Here is an 18,888-nt window from a genome sequence, read left to right on the forward strand (position 1 = left end):
AGTCGGAGGTCTTGCAAATAAGACCTGTTTTGACCCACTTATGGTGCTACTTTACTATGAACGAGCAGAACAGAAGAAGCATGTTCCTACATTTGCACAGGAGATTATTGCAAAAGACTTTTCTTAATACTTCCCCAGGTCTAGAGCTCTTCGAATTAAGTATTGATTTTAAAAGCTGATTTGAAATTGAATGTAAATAGCCATGCGAATGGCTTTCTTTACTTTGTAGGTAATCTGTTTAAGTCAAAAAACTATTGGATACAAACAATGCATTTCCCAAAGTAAGCTCATTACTTTCCAAGTGCTTATAGTCATTTCTGTGCCTTTTCAGTCATATCGACGGAATTAAGTAATTACCGTGCACTGACATGCCACTGACATGGTAATTAAGGGATTTGATTCTATTCCCATAGATACAGCAGCCAGATATAGAAGAGGGGATCTTAATATGAAGACATTTTGACAAGTAGACACTTTGGCTGTTATGTTTTAGATGTGGGAAACAATGGGGATCATTAATGAAGACCCCGTCCCTTTATTTAGCCACACAGAGATTTTTAGGGCTTCACATCACATTCATTTTATTTCTTAAAGAAGATGTGCCACGTTGTTCTACACCAACACACTATGTGCTCTCAGCTTATCTTATTGAGGGATAACAATTCCAGAAAAGCTTGCTGAGCGTGGCTGACAGACCACTAGATGGACAGGGAGAGGAGAATTTAATTATCCCGACTGTTTAAGCCTCCTCCTCCTCTTGATCTCTCACAGAAATGTCTCGCATCCTGCCTCCGTGTGCAGGCTAGAAACGACTGAGAAATAAAGCAAAACCCACGTAGGGTTTGTGATTACCTTTGGATCGTGTGTCTGCAAGTGTGAAATTGCTGTCATGCTTGGCTGGAGCACCTGCTCAGATTCAGGTTTCTTAAATGTTTGAAATTACATCAATAAAAGTCAGAAGAAGCTGTTGACATTGTGGGGAAATGTTTTTGTTCAACTATGTAAAAAGAACTGTAGCAGTTTTCCCCAGGCCCCATTTAGACTTTGATTCGTTTTCAGTTATATTACATTTTAGGGCTGGGCGATATGACCCAAAATTCATATCTCGATATTTTTTAGCTGGATGGCGATATAAGATATATATCTCGATATTTTTTTTAAGCCATAAAGTAAGAACAAAAAGAGTTCTTAGTCAAAGCTGTGTCCCAGATGTCACACAGGCACTTTTATTAACATACAGCACAGATGTACATGAAAAATTACTCAAAATTAAATTATGAGCATTCATTAAATAATAATGCTCCATAAATAAAAGAAAACAAGGTTGTTTTTGTGCTAAACAAAGAGCTCACAATTGTGCAGTCAAAATGTAAACTAAAAGACGCTGAGCGTAATAACAAAGACAGACAGATTTCACAGCTGCTCTGTTCCCAAGTTTTACTGTGTGACTGATAGCCTGGAGTTTGAAATCCGCTTCATAACCGCGTCTCTTACAGGTGCCATTTATGGTCCTTATACACACACAATACGGTAATATTACGTTGATGCACAGTACGTATCACTCCGCGAAGCTCCTCGGTAGCCGTAATGCGCCGACAATCTATCAAGCGGTGCAGCTCCGTAGCTTACCAAAGTCGTACTCAAACATTTTTGACAGATTGCTGAACGCCGTGTACCACATAAAATCGGTTCGCGGCCACCAAGCACAACCAGAATTCATACATAAGGCGCGCTATCAACTTTTGAGAGAATGAAAGGATTTTAGGGTTAGCGCTGTTAGCTCGTTAGCGCGGTTAGCTCGTTAGCATGTTTAGCTCGTTAGCACGTTGACGCCGTCCAGCCCCACGCATGGGGCGATGCGCCCCATGCGTTAACGGAGATTTGCCGTGTCCGTCTTGTCGCTGCCTGCACGTGAAGCGATGGGGTAGGAGGGGGAGTTGTCTTCAGTGAAGGCGAGGCGGAGTAACGTTGCGTAGAGACAAAAGTGGACGAAAGAGAGGCAAACTTGCGGCTCCACAACTATAATTATAACGTAACATAGACTATATCGATATAAAGGATATTGTCACATCTTATATCTCGTATAAAAATATATCGATATGTTTTAAAAACTCGATATATCGCCCAGCTCTATTACATTTGCTACTTTAATAAGTTTGTATCCACTGTGATCCACAGACAGCTGTCCCTGAACCACTGGCATTCAGTCGCTCGACCAATCATCCAGAAGGAGTTTATGTAAATACCACTTTGATCCCACTCAATGACGTCAACTGCGCAGACCCCTAGTCAGAATAAATGAGCCACAGACTTTGCAAAGAAAAGGACAATTTAGCATCTGCTTCGGTCTGCCATCCTATCAGGGGTTTGTGTCAAAGGCAGTGTTTGTTGTCAGTAAAGCTCCCATGCTGTGGGAGCAGTGAAATTTAAAAGTTAACACGCCAACTGTCACCTGTTGTGGGGAAACACATCACCCACTCGCACACCTGTGTTTCTATTTAAAGGCCCATGGGAAGAATCATGGCACGCAGTAACGCAGCTTTGGAAACTCTGACAGTTTATTCCAGTAGAAAGACAAATGAGTCACAACAGGAGCAATAAGGATGACAAAGACGAGATATGTAAAGTACAATCTGAAGATTTAAAAAAAAAAAACAAATATTCAAAATAGAAACACTATCCAAAATATTTGTGTATTGATCATCATTGATAACTTGCCTACCACTTAAAAACGTTCTCATTTGTTGATACATCATCTCAAAAAAAAAAAAAAAAAAAAGATTAAAAAAGTGTGGTCTTTCTATTAAAAAAAAAAAAAACTACCAGTGATTGGCTGTTACATGTAAGGTATATTGAATAGGATTTCTATTTATTCCAGTTCTTTCAAATGATGTAAAAATCACATTTACAGATCTTTGCAGAAGTCAGGGATTGTATGCAGTGTAGGACAGATCTATCATCCATGAGAAAGTTACACAACAGCACATTTTACTAAAATAGATTAACACTTAAAAAAGGCACCACAGATTGATGAAGTTTGTAAATCAATCAGCAGAACTGATATGGTGCTTCTGTGCAGTTTAAGACTTGAACAAATCACAGATAGACAAGTGTGTTTTAGACACAGAAAAGGCTGGGTAAAGAGGATTAGTAAACCTCTGCTTGTAGGAATGCATTAAAGCTAGACTGCCCCCTGGTGTCACATTAAAGAATGATAAAATACCATCTTCAAAGTCAAGGAACACTCCTACCCTTTGCAGTCCATCTGAATCCACAGGAACTGATACTTTATTATGGAGGGCCTCTACCTTCCTTTTGTCACAGGCCAGGCACCAGGAGTAACTGTTGAACCCCAGACGAGAGTTGTCCTTTTGGCCTTTCCTCTCCATCTGAGCCTCACACAGCCCCACCTTCCATCGACCATCATCCACGGACACGCTCACCTCCCAGTACCAACGCCCCCCCTCCAGTGCTAATGAGGAAAGGACCTGTGGGAAGGAACTGAAGCGAGCCTCGTGCTCCATGTAAGCCTGCTGAGCATCGCTGTAGGTCACCGTTCTGCTGTTATCAGACAGCTGCAGCTTAGGATGGGCCGTATCTGAATCCAAGAGGGGTATGGTGCCATCTGTGTACACGATTAAAGAGGAAGAATTTAGATGAGAAAATTAAGACTAACTGAATATCCTAACATGTATTTAGTGCTGTGGCGTAATTAGCTGTGTGAGCTGTATAAACAGTAGTATAAACAAGACATGACTTACAGAGGAGCCTGTTAAGATCTCTATCTTTGCTTTGTGTATTGATGACAACTGTGTCCAGTCGCTTCTCTGTCCACTGCTGCAGACACCTCAGCCGGGGACGATTCACTTCCTCCGTGGCCTCAAACTGCTCCACATAGCTCCCCATCTCACCACTCCTGATGAAGGAGAACTGAGTCAGTAATGAGCCCTAAGACTATCGTGCAGCAAATTGCACATATAAATCCAATCTCCATTTCTTAGATGTGTGTACTTAGTGTGTGGGATTTGTACCCACAGCACAAAAGTGTCACATCGCTTTCCAAATCACCATCCCTGCTGATTGCATTGCAAAAGAACTTTTAAAGTCAGCTTTTACCAACTAGGGTGAGCTAACTAGTACTTTCATTAAAATAAAATAAACGACTATGCAGCATGTTTACAAAACTGATTTTCTGGGAGCACATTCAGCTAGTGAAATGTTCAACAAGCGGACAATTTTACTGCTGCAAAGCAGAAGTTAAAAGCATATTACTTACAGCTGGGCAATCTTGCTGTATTCCTGCAATGTCAGAAAAAAGAAAAGGCATTTTACTATGCAAACATTAATAATTCAGCAGTAAATATATGCATATATTTTTTAAGCCAACAAAAATGATCTGACCATGATGAAGGCCTGGTCCTTAAAAGAGTTGTCGCCTCTGGTGTCAGCCAGATTCTCCAGCGTGTGAAGGCCTTGTTGGATGGATTGAAGGGAGCTATGGAGGTGGCAGAGTTTCTCCTCTAGTCCCCCCAAAACTCGGTTCTCTTCCTTCTTCACACACTGAAGAGCCAGTTGCTCCTCCTGCTCCAAGGCCTCTTTGATGGTACTGTACTGCTGCTTCACTCCTGCTTGTGCTTCACTCAAAACCTCCTAGACAGGACACAGTATAAATATATGTAGTAGTATTGCAGTAGTATTGCATTTCTTTGCTGTTAGTTATTACTCATTTCCGATTACTAGTACACCGTACAACACTTCAGAAATGCAAAGATTTCAACGTAAGATGCTTTTCCAGTCTATTTAAATTTCAAACATGGCATTTTTATGTTTTCCTTTTTTGTATTAACTGGTTTCCTCAGCTCAAAATAAAATCCAGATTGAGCAACAGAAATGACTCAAGGCTGCCTCCTAAGAGTCGGAAGGAAGTGGCAACACTTGGTAAGTCGTAAACAGAATGGTCTCTGCAGAAGAGTTTGCACGGTCAAAATAACAGGCAGGGAGACGGACATCTGCATGGACCCTCACAGTCATGGTAACATTTATCCCACTTGGACTTTAGCATACTTGCAGATGGGAAAAAGAATTACTTTAGTACGGCCACTCACTTCAGTGTTAGATTCTATTTAAGAGTTGCTGCAACTTAATAAAGCTTTGTGCTGCAATGTAGCACCCTGGGACTAATGCCCTAAAAATACAAAAAAAAAAACAGCTCGTCAATTAATCACTTGAATGAATGACTATTACTCAAGGAGAAGTATTTAGTTGGGGGCAGCAATCAACCATGTAACCCTAACCTAAAAACCTTAAGCTTAATTTCTTTACATTCTCAAACAAAGCCGCCTAATATTTGTATTACTTGTATAAAGTCTTCCTATTCTGACATGAAACAAAGAACTGGAGAAGTTTATTAACTAATTTTAGCCAATTATATGCACTTCTATAAAAACCCCTTAAATTTCAATGCAATGGGTGTGAAAGAAAATCTCTTGTAATTCTTAGCGGCTAAGCAGAACGAACATATGTATATTTAACAACATACTTAGCCAACTCACTTTGAAAGTCTCTTTCTTCTGAGCGAGCTCAGTCACTCGGTCCTTCACTTGCTGCTCAGCCTCTTGCAGTTGTTTGATCTCTTCTTTCAGGTTTCCCTGAGGAAAAATGTCCACAAAGATTTAAAAACAAGTCACGAGTCTATGGCTTTGATTATATCTATATTTAGCCACAAGTGCTGTATGCTCACAGCTGGACAGTTACATGTTTTTTGTTCTTCAGGCTATGTTCTTCGCCACTTTGAATTTGAAGCAAAGTAGTTTGAGCAGATTCTCCAAAATATAAAGTCCCAAGACGTATTTTGAGAAAAGCCTAAAATGATGAGGGTTATTTTTAATAAGCTGGTAGCTTAGATCAACTGAAAAACATTATTTTGTACTAAATTAGATACAAATGGCTGTTGCTTGTAAAACCATTAAGGTATCCCTCTAAATCTCTGATTGTCATGTTCTCAACTTTGTGAACCATATACATTTTCCATGTGAATAAACAGACCTGTGTTTTATCTGCTAGGGGCAACAGTGTAAATTGGAAGATAACAGACTTCCTACAATACATCTAGAAGTTACATGACGAATGATTAGTTAAAAATGGCTGTCAAAATAGCAAGTAAACTCATAGGAACGGTCATTCTATATTCAAATAATCCGCTATCATAAATGGTCAAACAAAAGACTGAAGATACATGACCACACAGAAAGACGAGAGACAACTAGATAATTTTGAATAAAATTAAGAAACCAAATATCAGGAAACAGAAGCAAAGATTACTTTAGAGACCGGCTCACCATTGCCAAATATAACCCTGCTTACAGATCATTATGGGCACAAAAAGTGATTACAGTGGTAATGATTTTGTTTGTTGCCTATCTGCCTTGTGTTTGTGTGTTAGACTGCGTTATTCTTGCAGTGTTTGTTTTAACGTTATGCTTGTCGGAACAAGCAGATGAGTTGAAATATTTTTGGATGTGTGCTTCTTTTATACTCCAGGGGCGCATTAACGCAACCAGTCCAAAGTTAACCCAGCTCAGCACCTCATCTTCTGATATCTATCAGATCAAATATTTCAGATGCTCGGTCACTGCAAGGGATTTCCCACAAAACACTATATTTTTGTTTTTACCCCATGTGTATCTGTGTAAGTATTCCTCATCCGATTATCTTCAGGTACTATGCATTGAAATCAGATCTCACGTGCATTAAGTCAGCAGCACTCACCCTGAGCTCTCTCTCTGCCTCCCTGATGCTGATGCATTCGTGGTCACGATGGGAACCTATGACGGTACACACAGTGCACACACACACTGCACACTGCCGACAGTAGATACGGTTTATCTCGTGGTGATCCTGACACCTCCAGAGGGAAATGTCTTCCACTGGAGAAACCAGGGTGTGATTTTGGAAAACTGGGGTGTCCAGGTGGGGCCGCAGGTGCTCTGAACACATGGAGGCCCCGCACACCAGACAAGTCTTCACTGCAGACTGACACCGAGTTTTAGGACAATAATGACAGGGCACAGGGCTGGCGCTTTTGTTTTCTGCCCTGGAGAAGATGCCAACATGACTTGAGGATCCTGAAGCAGGTAAATTAATTTTGCTTGGAATCGGAGATGACTTGCCAGCATGGTGCACAGGAGGCTTATCTTTTCCTGGAGTTGAGGTTGCAGGAAAGGTGGGAGTTGACAAAGGCTTCTTTGGTGTCACACATACCCCAGTTACTTGCGGGTCTTTCTTGGGGGTTGCAGGAGGAGGTGCATCACATATGTCGACTTCATTGTCAGAGTCATCCAGTATGATGGCCTTTTCTGATTTATGCTGGACTGAGATGGCTTGTGGCCCACCGCTTGCAGATGCTCCATTGCTGTCAGAGTTCTCCTCGGAGGATGAGTCATCACCCTCTTTAGATTGGGAAGATTCTGGTTCTACTACTTTCTTAGATGTTTCCACGGCAGTTGACTTCCCAGTGTTATTTGACAAGGAAGTGGTGGGAATCTCTGTGTCACTGGGCCATGCACGGGGGCTCTCGACAGTTGTTCTCTTTGCTTCAGGCTGTTCAGGTACAGGTGCGCTGGCCTTCCTCTTTCCGAGGAGTCGGCTGGTGAGCGATGGCCTCCTTAAACTCGAGTCAGATGTACTTTCTTCATTGTTACTGGTGGATGAACCTTAAAAAATAAATAAAATATAAGTAAAACTGTTTTTAAAGAAGGCTGAGTTTGTACTAACTACTTAGGAGTTCTGTGATGATGTTGCCTTGTAAGGAAGGAAGGTAAGCAACACAGATGTAACTGTTCAGTGCATTAAAGGTTTAAAGGTGCTGCTTACACTCATGATCACACGTCAGAAACAGACTTTTAACCCTGCTGTCTATTTGCTTTAAAAGAGTTCAAACTTTGATCTCAGAGTTTTAATTGGACTTTCATCTGTGACACTGTAAACAAATGCCGAACACTGCTCCCATTAAATTACACAAGAGCTAATGCTTTGTTTAAAATATTCTGTTTTAAACCTTGTGACAGCAAGAAACAAAGGAAATTTGCTCAAGAACTGTAATACAATCAAATTCTGAGGTACCTGTATTTCACTTGAGTGTTAAATGTTATACTACTTCAATTAGACTTTATTTAAGAATGCATTATGGGTTTTTACTCCCCCAACTTTTATATGAAAGGCATTTTACTGGTGATTACTAGGTGAATAAGTTATTTAACTATTTACAGCTTTCTCGCTCTGTGTTAGTCCTGGCAACCAGGATGTACCTCGTCTTTCACTCGTTGTCAGAAGGGTTAAGGATAAGCTCTAACACTCCCGTAGGCCTATGTCGGATAAGTAGTTAAGAAAATGGATGGACATTGAAATGCTGAAAATTGTTGCTTAGTACTCAAATCTAAATCTAACAGTCTCACAAAAACAGTTAAATATGAATATTTCTAACTACGACAGATTAGAAGATTAGAGCCCAAATGGTATAGCAGTTGGCAATGATGTATAATGTATCATAGATAGAGTGGTAGTCCTCTGTCTGTTGTCCTTTTTAACAACATAATATAACACCAAAGAAATGCTAGAAATAGTATTATTGATTTTCTTTCCTGCAGGCTCCATCCACTGTTAAGCACATGTATTTGTTTACCTTTATTTACCAGCACATCCCATTGAGATCAGATTTGTTTTACAGATGAGACCTGGCCAAACAACATGACACAAAACGCAACAACTTAGCACTGTTTGCAGTAGGGATGTGCATGCCTACTCGACTACATGACCAACAGACAAGTGGTGCGTTCACCTGAAGCTGCCACTGGTACAATTGGGCTCTAAAAAAAAAAAGACACCAAAAATATAGTCTTTTAACCTAAACTGTGAGTTCTTCATTTCACATAATCCATCAATAAATGAATACAATCGAAAAATATGTTACTTTATCTGTCACTGGTCATACATGCACATAACAAAGTTCTGGTTTGCTAAAACCTTTTTTCCCGCAAATTAAAGATTAGACCATCATGTGCTACTAGTTTTATAGTACTTTTACGTCCCCTAAGGTTGATCAAATGGTATCTTCCATTTAGAAAGCGCAACCTATTTGCTATTTATTAAGGTCTTTGGATTAGAAGTAAACTAGTGAACATTTACTAGCTACAGCTAGAATGCGATTATAAGTATGCAGTAGTCTGTCTAGTTGTCTAGTTTACAGTACTGAACATATGCGTAACGCCCATTTTGCTTGTGAGCGGGAGACCTCTGACGTTAGCAGCTAGCTAGCATTAGTTTATAATCCCGCTTTCACGTTTGTAGTTTTAAGGGCCGTTATTTCACTCGTCCGGTTACAATTTAAATGTTAACCTAATCACCTTAACAGTACCTGCAGTGCTGCGAGGCTGTGCTTGTCCTCGTATCAAACTGCTATGAAACGGCAAAGTCTGGTACTCGGTTTTACACCTCCACTCCGGACAATGGTACGGCCCGTTCGGGTTAATGCTCCACAAGTCTCCAATGCATCGCTGGCAGAAACTGTGGTTACACTTCAGAGTAACCGGGTCCCGGGTCAGCTCGGTGCAGAGAGGGCACCTCGCTGGAGTATCCAACGATGCTCCCATTTTGTTTTGCCCTGTTTACTTTCTATTTCCGCGACGACATGCAGCAGAGGCGGAGCCAGATATTTGAATCTCGCTTTCCCCCTTTGGCAGGGAGTTAAAGGTACAGTCTGTCGAATGCAGATGCATGCAGATGTGATATCTGCTCTGAAGTTTGATCTTAATTTAATTAGCACTTTTTTACTCTACTTAAACACTGAAGCGCTTAATACAACATGCCTCATTCACCAAGTCATCAACCTTCTTAGATGGCCTGCTCTCCATCCGGTGCTACACCACCCAATTTAATATCTCAGAAGATGAATATGAATACAGCCTTTTTATGCCAAGCTCATTCTGTGGGATATCTTTTCCACAGTGTGCTCTCTGTCCCGCATCTCTCCTCTCAGCCCCAACCTTCCCCCCAAAAACAGACGGCTACACCTTCCAGAGCCTGGTTCCACCAGAGGTTTCTTCCTGGTAAAAGGGAGTTTTTTTTTAATTCCCACTGCTGCCAAGTGCTCACTCTTAAGGGTTTATCTGAATTTTGGTGTTTTTTCATTATTGTTGTAGAGTCTTTACCTTGCAACATAAAGCGCTTTAAGGCAACTGGGTCTTTTATGTTGTGCGATATTTTAAAAAACTAAAATGAAGTAAGCAGCACTTTTTATCTTTGTCTAGAATATCTCAGATAGGATGCCGAGGTATAGGACTGTATTGGAGTTTTGTCCCTCATCTCCCTGTTCCACAATTTAAGACCTTTATCATGGTTTAAGTCCATGAGTCCAATTCTCTGTCCAGTGAGTGAACTTGCAAGTCACCACAAGGTCATCATAAGCTGTACTTGAGCAAATATGATGAAAACTACCCCAAAGAAAAACCACTGAGGTGACAACAGATACCCAGGTACTGGTTTTAACTGACTTAAGTTAGTGGAAAGAAATTCTCAGAGTATTTGGGGTTTTTTGCTAGTTATTTTTTTTTATTTCGCACAAGGGTAGGTATGTCGAAAAGAAACACACTATGTGTGAGTTTCATAATATGCTCTAAATTGTTAGAACTGACAAATGTGTTGAAAAGAGATGCAGAAAAAAAAGTTGATTATCAGACAGAACAGCCACTGGAAATAAGTTACCAGAATTCAAAACAGTAAGAGCATAAGAAAAATAAGACTATATGAAGAGCTCCTGTTATCCTTAATTTACTTAGCAAGGGTGTTGGAAAAGTTGAATTTAAATGACCTATACATGTCTTTGGCATACTAATGCAAAAGCTGTACACACATACTTTGTTGTGTGTTTATTTTTCTGATGTATCCCACATTGTCCCACACAAACACACGCTTGCCCTACTTTTAGTTTGTTGGGAAATTGCCGCCCTAGTTCCTGTGCAACTTCCTTCCAGTTTTTCTCTTCGTTTCCTTCATGACGCATCCTGTTGCAGCGAGTTTGACAGAAACTATATTTTACATTAAATGATCTGTGTTTAAAAAGAAAAAGAAAAGAAAAGAAATGTACAGTGACAGAAAAGCTCAACATAACACTTGATCATTCAGTTAAAATAAGAATTACTGCAGTGATTTTATGCCCTCACACACTGAGCTGCACTGGAATATAATTAAATCTAAATGAAGCTATTCTTCATCTCACCCCCGTATACCCCACAGATTCCCATAAGGCACATAAGCCATACACAGCACAACTCCTGAGTTGAAAATCTGGCAGTACTGAGTGCTTGAAGTCTGAGCTGCCATAAGGGGGTTGTTGGTGTTAAAACACTAGATGGGAACAATAATTCTCTTCTTTCTTTCTTTCTGCGTGGAATTTCTTTTGCTTTTGCGCTCAAAACATGTGAGACGGATAAAAACAGACTATTGTGAGTGAGAGGTTAATCTTTCATAATCTCATAGTGGTTGTAGCTCTCAAACATAACTGCATTTTTTATTTGGGTTGCCTACAACATGAAGTGAGACGTGGCCTTTTATGGCAGCTGAATTATTAAGGAAAGTATTTGGGAAAAAACTATTACCCTTTTACATTTATAAATAAATAAATAAACATAAATATAAATAAAGAAATACATACATACATTTATTTTCAAATACTAATGCAACCGCTAAACACTCTATAATTTTCCTTCTTTTAAATCTAAATTTGTTCTTTCAAAGCTTTTATTTTGTAGTAGCAGCTTTATCTCATTCAGTGATAAAGAGTTCAGTGTACTGGCTCCTTAACTTCTATTTGCATTTAGTTTTTTTTAGAGTGTAGCTGTCGCAAAGAAAATTTCCAGAAACAAGACCTGACCCAAGTGTACCCCGTGCACTTGCAGATGTGACCATATCACTGATGTAATTCTGTTTCTTTTCAAAAGAAAAATTATAATTATGAAAGAGAACCCTATTGAAAAATGCAGTCCCTTAAAACTATGACACTGGTTCGATATTAGTTCCTTGTAAGTCCCAATCCTTCAAACAGCAATTCTTTCTGCCACTCTGTGCTCCTGGAAAATGAAGGAATGATTGCAAAACCAAAACAGGAAGATGGTGATTGTTTGTTTTGTTAGTAGCTATTGAAAGCTTACCATAGATTGGTTGGATTGTAAAACAACTGGAATAAGTGTGGAAATTCTACCTGCAAAGGAAGAGCAGCTCCAATATGGAGTCAATTAAGAAGTTTAAAGCAAGTGTTACATTTTTAGTGTCACTGAGTTGAGCGAGTCCACTTGGGTTTGAGTAAATTTCATCACTAGACATTGAAAGTGAAACTCTGCATAGATGTCCATGTACCCATTAATCTTTTGTGACCACACTGACTTTTCTGCAACACTGTACATTACAATGCACCCATTATGCATTCATCCATACCATATCCCTCCAATAGAGCTCTTTGATCCTAGCTTACTGGCTGACTTGTACTTCTGAGTTTGTCTAGTAGTAGAATTAAGGCCTGTCTTCTGTTTAACCAGCTCCTAGTTTGGATTCCTACTCTTCCACAAAATGTCTTCTGTCCTACATCTCTCCCCTCACCCCCTGCTGGTCACCGCAGATGGCTGTCTCATTGTAAGGTCTTTACCTTAAAATATAAAGTGCCTTGAGGTGACTGCTGTTGTGATCTGGTGCTATATAAATAAAATACAGTTTAATTGAATCCTTCTTCCAAACTCCAAGCAGATTTGAACAAGTAATAATGAGACTTACTAACCATCTAAATGTATACAATGCAACAGAGAAGCCCAAGTCCCAGGAGAAAAGATGCTCAAAAGTGAGCTAGTTTTAGTTTTATTAGTAACTAAATCTGCATAACCTAAATGATACAGTGGGTAAATGAACGGACAGGGGGGAGGGTGCAAGGCTGCTTTAGCCATTTAAACAGCAGAGAATAAACCATAATGTGTATTTTTTATTATTATATATACTGTCACATGTCTCATCCATTTACATGGTTTGCCCTTTAAAAACTTCATAGCTTTGGTTAAAATAATAAATTTTAAAAAGCACAACAGAGATTTACAGTGAAAACCTTTATTAAGTGTTAATATTATTTTTTAAGGAACCTCTTCCAATGCTGTAAGTTAATCATCTTTTCCATATTTGCTAATTGGCATCTACAGAATATCTATTTACACAAGAACACACCCACAGGTGAGGCTGGGACAGGCCTTACTAATTCATTATTACTTGAGTTCAATACTCAGGCACACCAGTCACCCCACGTTATACTCCCACCCCCTTTATGTTACCCTGTATGTCCCAACAAAGCAAAGAGACAAAAGGAGTCAAAGAGGGAGAAACAGAAAGAGACCTGGACTAAGACATAGACCCACAGATTTAGATTAACAACAGGACAACTGTGTGTGAGGCTGGCATATTGGTTCACTAGACCAACAAACTATTGCACACACCACATTCACACCAGCACTCACATACGTGCATGCACTCCCTCAAATACCCACTGACCTCCTTACGGTATGCACTCATACAGAACCACACAGTCATACAGTAGCTAGGAGTCCTGCAGCAGTCCTAATAGCCACCATCACAGTGTAGATACACAAACTATAAAATATTAGATTTCTTCTTAAACTGAAGCGCTGTGCAAAGTTAGCTAGCGGGGCATTAAATGGACTTAGTTAAAATACCTATAACATCTTAAATATTTACTGTACATACTTTGTAATACAAGTTGTGTCTGTTTTAGGTGACAATATTCTTATAAAAGAGTCTTAAATATCCTTTTCTCTAGTAAAGTGAGGGGGAACAAGGGGGGTGGGGGCACATAAGCAAATAAAACTCTCTTTTAAGTGTCAAACCTAAACACAACAGATTTACATAAACCCGATATTATCTGAAAATGAGAAGTTTCTTCTTTTCACAAATAAAACATGATAGGCATTCTGACGTTGACACACACAGCTAAGTGTTAACATACTTTAATACTTGTAATTACAGAATTTTGTTTATTTTTTGTTTGAATGTAAAATCTTGTGTATGAGTTGTAGTCAATGTTCCCTCTAAGCTGCGCGGGTGCGCAATTGCGCACTGCTGGCACGGTCTCTGCGCACAGAAAATCTGCGTTGCATACAGAAAAAAAATCTAACCTGAATGAAATTAAAATGAATACTTTAACAATTCTGTTTTGCCGTGTTAGTCAGTAAGTACTGGCTGCTCCTGTATGGGATTACAACGATGCCACCTTATCCCATAGTCCAGCCAATAATGTGATTCACATTTGTATATACAAAGCTAATCAACGTCGCTGACAGGCTATGACAGCGTCCTTATGTGCCGACACCGGTGTTTTAGCTAGCAAAGCGGCATGGCGTCAATGACAACGTGTACAACCACTGGAGATGTGAGCAGGACAAACGGAACAATTGACGGAAAAAGTGTTGACTTTATACCAGTTTTTAAATTGTGTTGATAGGCCATGTAAAACCAGAGTTCTGATAAAAATATCTGCAATGTTTGGTTTTCTTCCTGAATACTATCGTTGTTTATATTTAGTGCAGGAAGAAAGGTAAAAACTGCGTTTTATAAGGAAAACGCTCGAAAGCCCTTTCCACCTGTGAGCAAAAACAAAACCAAAAAAACCCCACTCCTTCCTATTGGTGGAAAAATGTACCATGTCGACCAATCAAAAAATGATATGGCAACATGGCATTTAGTTGTTTAGGAAGAGGGAAGTTTTAGGAGTGACGGCGGTGTTTTGAGATGTGAGAGATTTGCGACATTTAGCGCAAATCTTGTGCAGTTAGTGTGTAGTGTAGTCAATAGTTTTGTTGTGTGCGTCAGAACAATGAGGTGACTGCTGAATGTTACAGGTGTTACAGGAGTGATACATCTCCTGTTGTCAGGCCTGCAGCTATCAGGCTGTTGTTCTCCTTTATCTCATAGTGGACAGAAATTATTTGTTGGAGTGGCACAAATGATTTGTGTGGCATCAGATTTGATGCAGAACAGCTGATTGTTCTGTAAATAGTTTGTTTATTTAAAAAACCGCCTTGGCTGCATTTTGGGTAAACAGCTGCAAAAAATGTTGTTGTTTGCATAACTCTGTTACTTTTTTAAAGAAGTAACTATATAATTAATTGCCCAACATTGGTCATTATATACTGTATTTTGCAGACAGAGACTTACAGGACTCTCTCCCAGACCACAGACTCATACTCATAATACAAGTCAGAGCTTTATAAAAAGAAAAAAAAAGAAAGTTGTGTTTTCAAAATTGGAGTTCAAGTTATTTTTACTTCCAATAGTGTTAACATGCTACACAGGTCATGAACAAGATTTCTTTTTAATTTTCATTGTAAGTGGGCTAAAGCAGTTAATTAAAAGTAGTCTAACATAAATGCTGTAATTTGATTATTTTAATAAACCGTGTAACTTGGATGGATTCAATGCTGCCGTGACCACAGTGCACACGTCTGCTGTTGCTCACAGAGGTCCAAGGGACCGCTCAGGGAGTTTGTGCGTTCGCTCAGACACGTGAAAAATTAGAGGGAACATTGGTTGTAGTGTGTGTGTGTGTGTGTGTGTGTGTGTGTGTGTGTGTGTGAGTGTGAGTGTGTGTTTGTGTTTTGTCTGTGCTCACAATGCAAGTGTACAATGTCAACCCTGTGTCTTTGCAGGTAGGTAGTGGGTAGTCCATATACTTGTCGACAGATTAACAGTCTCTGCCCCTTGCCATGGTCTATGAAATGTTGTGCAAGGCTCGGACACATTAGGATAGAAGTGCTTTGGGCTCCATCTAAATGCTGGGGATGACGTTAGGACTGTGAGCACAACGGTGAGCACAACATCAAAGGTAGGTTACATTGGGGTTTTTTGGCAGGTAGTTGCAAAAGGCAGGCTGGCTGGTTCAACAGAATTCCTTTCCACCACACACTCGGACCGCCTCCCTCCTTTTTAAGCTGATGTTGATCGACTGGTACTTTATGAAAACAGACACGTGGATCTTCGGGAACCTGCAACAAAGAAAGTGAAAGACAAAGTGTATTTTGCAAGCTATTCCAATTTTTACAATTGTTATTCAAGAGTTATGCTTACACATACGTACACCATGACCTTGTTAAGATGAATAATTCTGGATAGGGAAAAAGCATTTTATCTATACTTCATTGCCTTGCAGAGCAAATGTGTGCAAATTATGCTTAATCAGCAGTGTTGCTCATTTGTCTTTGTTCTGTTTTGCATGGCTGCATGTAGAGTATTGTGAAAATAATCACTGAGCTGTTTGTTGCTTTTAATTGTTACTCTGCATGCTTTGTGAACTGTTGCTTGCATGCTTCTTTTTAATCCTTTCAGTAAGGTATTACTCATTTTTGAATAGCTTAAACACTGTACATCGGTAGGACTTTATAGAATTTTATAAATGCAAACCACTGATGTGCTGCAGCTGCACTGATTCACTGATTTTTTTATATTCATAATTGCAGTGGTCGTATTTATGCATAAAGCATGGTTCATTTGACACGTCCTGACACATTAGAGCCATTTATGTCAGTTAATTTCTCAGTTCGCTGTCCATGTTTTTGTTATATATTGCCTGCACGTGCATCTTTGTCTTAAGACATTAAAATGTTTTTTTGAGTACATTTGTACGGTACTGGGGTTCTTTTTGGTAAATGGACTGGTTCTTATATAGCGCTTTTCTACTCTTCTGAGCACTCAAAGCGCTTTACACAACTTGTGCATTCACCCACTCACACCCATTCGCACAAGCACATTGTTCTAAGTGCTTTCTAAGTAACATTCACACACATTCATACTCCGATGGATGCATCGGCGAGCAATTCGGGGTTAACATCTTGCCCAAGGATATTTGGCATGCAGACTAGGGGAAGCCAGGAATCGAACCACCAACCAGCTTAGATGTGCAGTTCATGACAGAGGGACCAACAAAGCCACACTGGCTGACTTAAAAACAAATGTTGGTTGAAGGATGGGATGCCATGTAGCTCAGGCGGTAGAGCAGGTCATCTACTGATCGGAAGGTTGGTGGTTCAATTCCTGGCTTCCCCTAGTCTGCATGCCAAATATCCTTGGGCAAGATACTAACCCCAAATTGCTCTCCGATGCATCCATTGGAGTATGAGTGTGTGTGAATGTTACCTAGAAAACACATAGAAAAATGTGCTTGTGTGAATGGGTGAATGCACAAGTTGTGTAAAGCGCTTTGAGTGCTCAGAAGAGTAGAAAAGCGCTATATAAGAACCAGTCCATTTACCATCTTAGCATGAGGAGGAGGTGCCAGGCTGTTGTGGCTGTGTACAGTTCTTCCACATGCTACTGAGGCAGCTGTGTGGTAATTGAATACAATTGTTAGGTTACCAATGTCTCTTGTTTCCTCAGACTTAAATCGCCCTAACCCTAACCATATGTCACACCATTTAAGGGGGAATAAATAGATTTCCAATAGTAGTTTTATTGCCAAGAAGCATTGTTATATCAACGATTTGTCAGCAGCAGCTGTGTTGCAAACTATTTTATGTGTTTAACCTCTTCATATATTACAGTTTTATCTTCTTGTGTGACATTCTTGGTTGATTAGATCAAGGGTATCGAACTCCAGGCCTCAAGGGCCGGTGTCCTGCAGGTTTTAGATCTCACCCTGGGTCAACACACCTGAATCAAATGATTAGTTCATTACCAGGCCTCTGGAGAACTTCAAGACATGTTAAGGAGGTAATTTAGCGATTTAAATCAGCTGTGTTGGATCAAGGACACATCTAAAACCTGCAGGACACTGGCCCTCGAAGCCTGGAGTCCGACACCCCTGGATTAGATGTTGCCAGTGTCACCTCTTTCATGTGAATGTGCAGGAGAAACTGTCGGTTAACTGGGTTAACGTTATCAGGGTGATAATCAGCTTGAAAACAGAACAATGAGCACTTATCCTGATTGCCACTGTTAGGCTAAGTGAATCCAGATAACAGAAAGATATCCTGGGTATGCTGAACTCACTTTGTGCTAGAGGACCCAGGACACAGCATAAGAAACAAAAAGCAAGCTGTACTGCAACTCTCCTGAGAGTTCATGAGAAAGCACCACCAGGTAAATAAACAAAAAAATATCTTCAAACCTAACTAAATACAAACAAACCCACAAGCGACACAGAAGGAATAAACAACACACAATCCAACAAAGGCCACAGAGAAGACAGGAATAGTTAAACACAAACATCTGATTACTGATGGGAAACAGTAGGAAGGAAAATGCACTTAACAACAGGTAAAAATAACCAGGGAATCAAGGGAGGCAGTGAGGGAACGAAACTGATGCAGGAAATGAAAGAAAGGGAAACAACCAGCAGAGATGAATACCAATCTAAATACAAACACTTTACAACAAGTACGGGGACAGGGAAACACAAAGGGACTGACGCATGAACACCGAACGGGACACGCGGGATCAGATAAGGACACACTGAGGCAACCAAAACACAGAAAATATAGCAACCTCAAATAGGAACCTACTGATGCTTCTAGCCAAGAAACATTTATAACCCAAGATCTTTCCATTGATTTGAAATATCGTGTTATTGTACTTTAAATTAACGATCCATTAAGGAGTGAAATGTAAATTACTTTTTTCATTTACACTGGATTTACACCTCTATGGTGCCTAAGGACACAGATAATATTTCAAACATTAAAGCACAATCAGTTCATTTAGGAGGCTTGTGTAATATAACAGTTAAAGATGTATGTTTGTGCTTACTCACCTAATGATTTGATTAGGCATTCCCTCCATCTGAAAAAACAAACA

At 39.8% G+C, this 18,888-nt stretch overlaps 1 protein-coding gene across 1 annotated transcript; it reads right to left on the bottom strand.

Annotated features, from left to right (window-relative positions):
* Positions 1 to 2,799: 2,799 nt before the first annotated feature.
* Positions 2,800 to 9,647, bottom strand: LOC146628079 (tripartite motif-containing protein 14). The gene is made up of 7 exons (XM_085357560.1): positions 9,413 to 9,647; positions 6,769 to 7,712; positions 5,553 to 5,648; positions 4,402 to 4,650; positions 4,277 to 4,299; positions 3,762 to 3,916; positions 2,800 to 3,625 (listed from the first exon to the last, which is right to left on the bottom strand). Exons 1-7 carry the CDS (start codon positions 9,645 to 9,647, stop codon positions 3,081 to 3,083), a joined length of 2,247 nt encoding a protein of 748 aa, XP_085213686.1. The 3' UTR covers positions 2,800 to 3,080.
* Positions 9,648 to 18,888: the final 9,241 nt, after the last annotated feature.

The sequence above is a fragment of the Diplotaxodon limnothrissa genome, linkage group LG7 (genome assembly GCF_057381915.1).
Source record: "Diplotaxodon limnothrissa isolate DT_005_m linkage group LG7, D_limnothrissa_male_GT1.1, whole genome shotgun sequence".
NCBI classification, from domain to species: Eukaryota; Metazoa; Chordata; class Actinopteri; order Cichliformes; family Cichlidae; genus Diplotaxodon; species Diplotaxodon limnothrissa.

Excerpts from the sequence above, each read along its gene's own strand:
- LOC146628079 (XM_085357560.1), bottom strand. The coding sequence starts at position 9,647 with ATGGGAGCATCGTTGGATACTCCAGCGAGGTGCCCTCTCTGCACCGAG. Across the intron at positions 7,713-9,412 it reads ACAGCCTCGCAGCACTGCAG|GTTCATCCACCAGTAACAAT; the intron begins GTACTGTTAAGG and ends TTATTTTTTAAG. Across the intron at positions 4,300-4,401 it reads AGGACCAGGCCTTCATCATG|GAATACAGCAAGATTGCCCA; the intron begins GTCAGATCATTT and ends CTGACATTGCAG.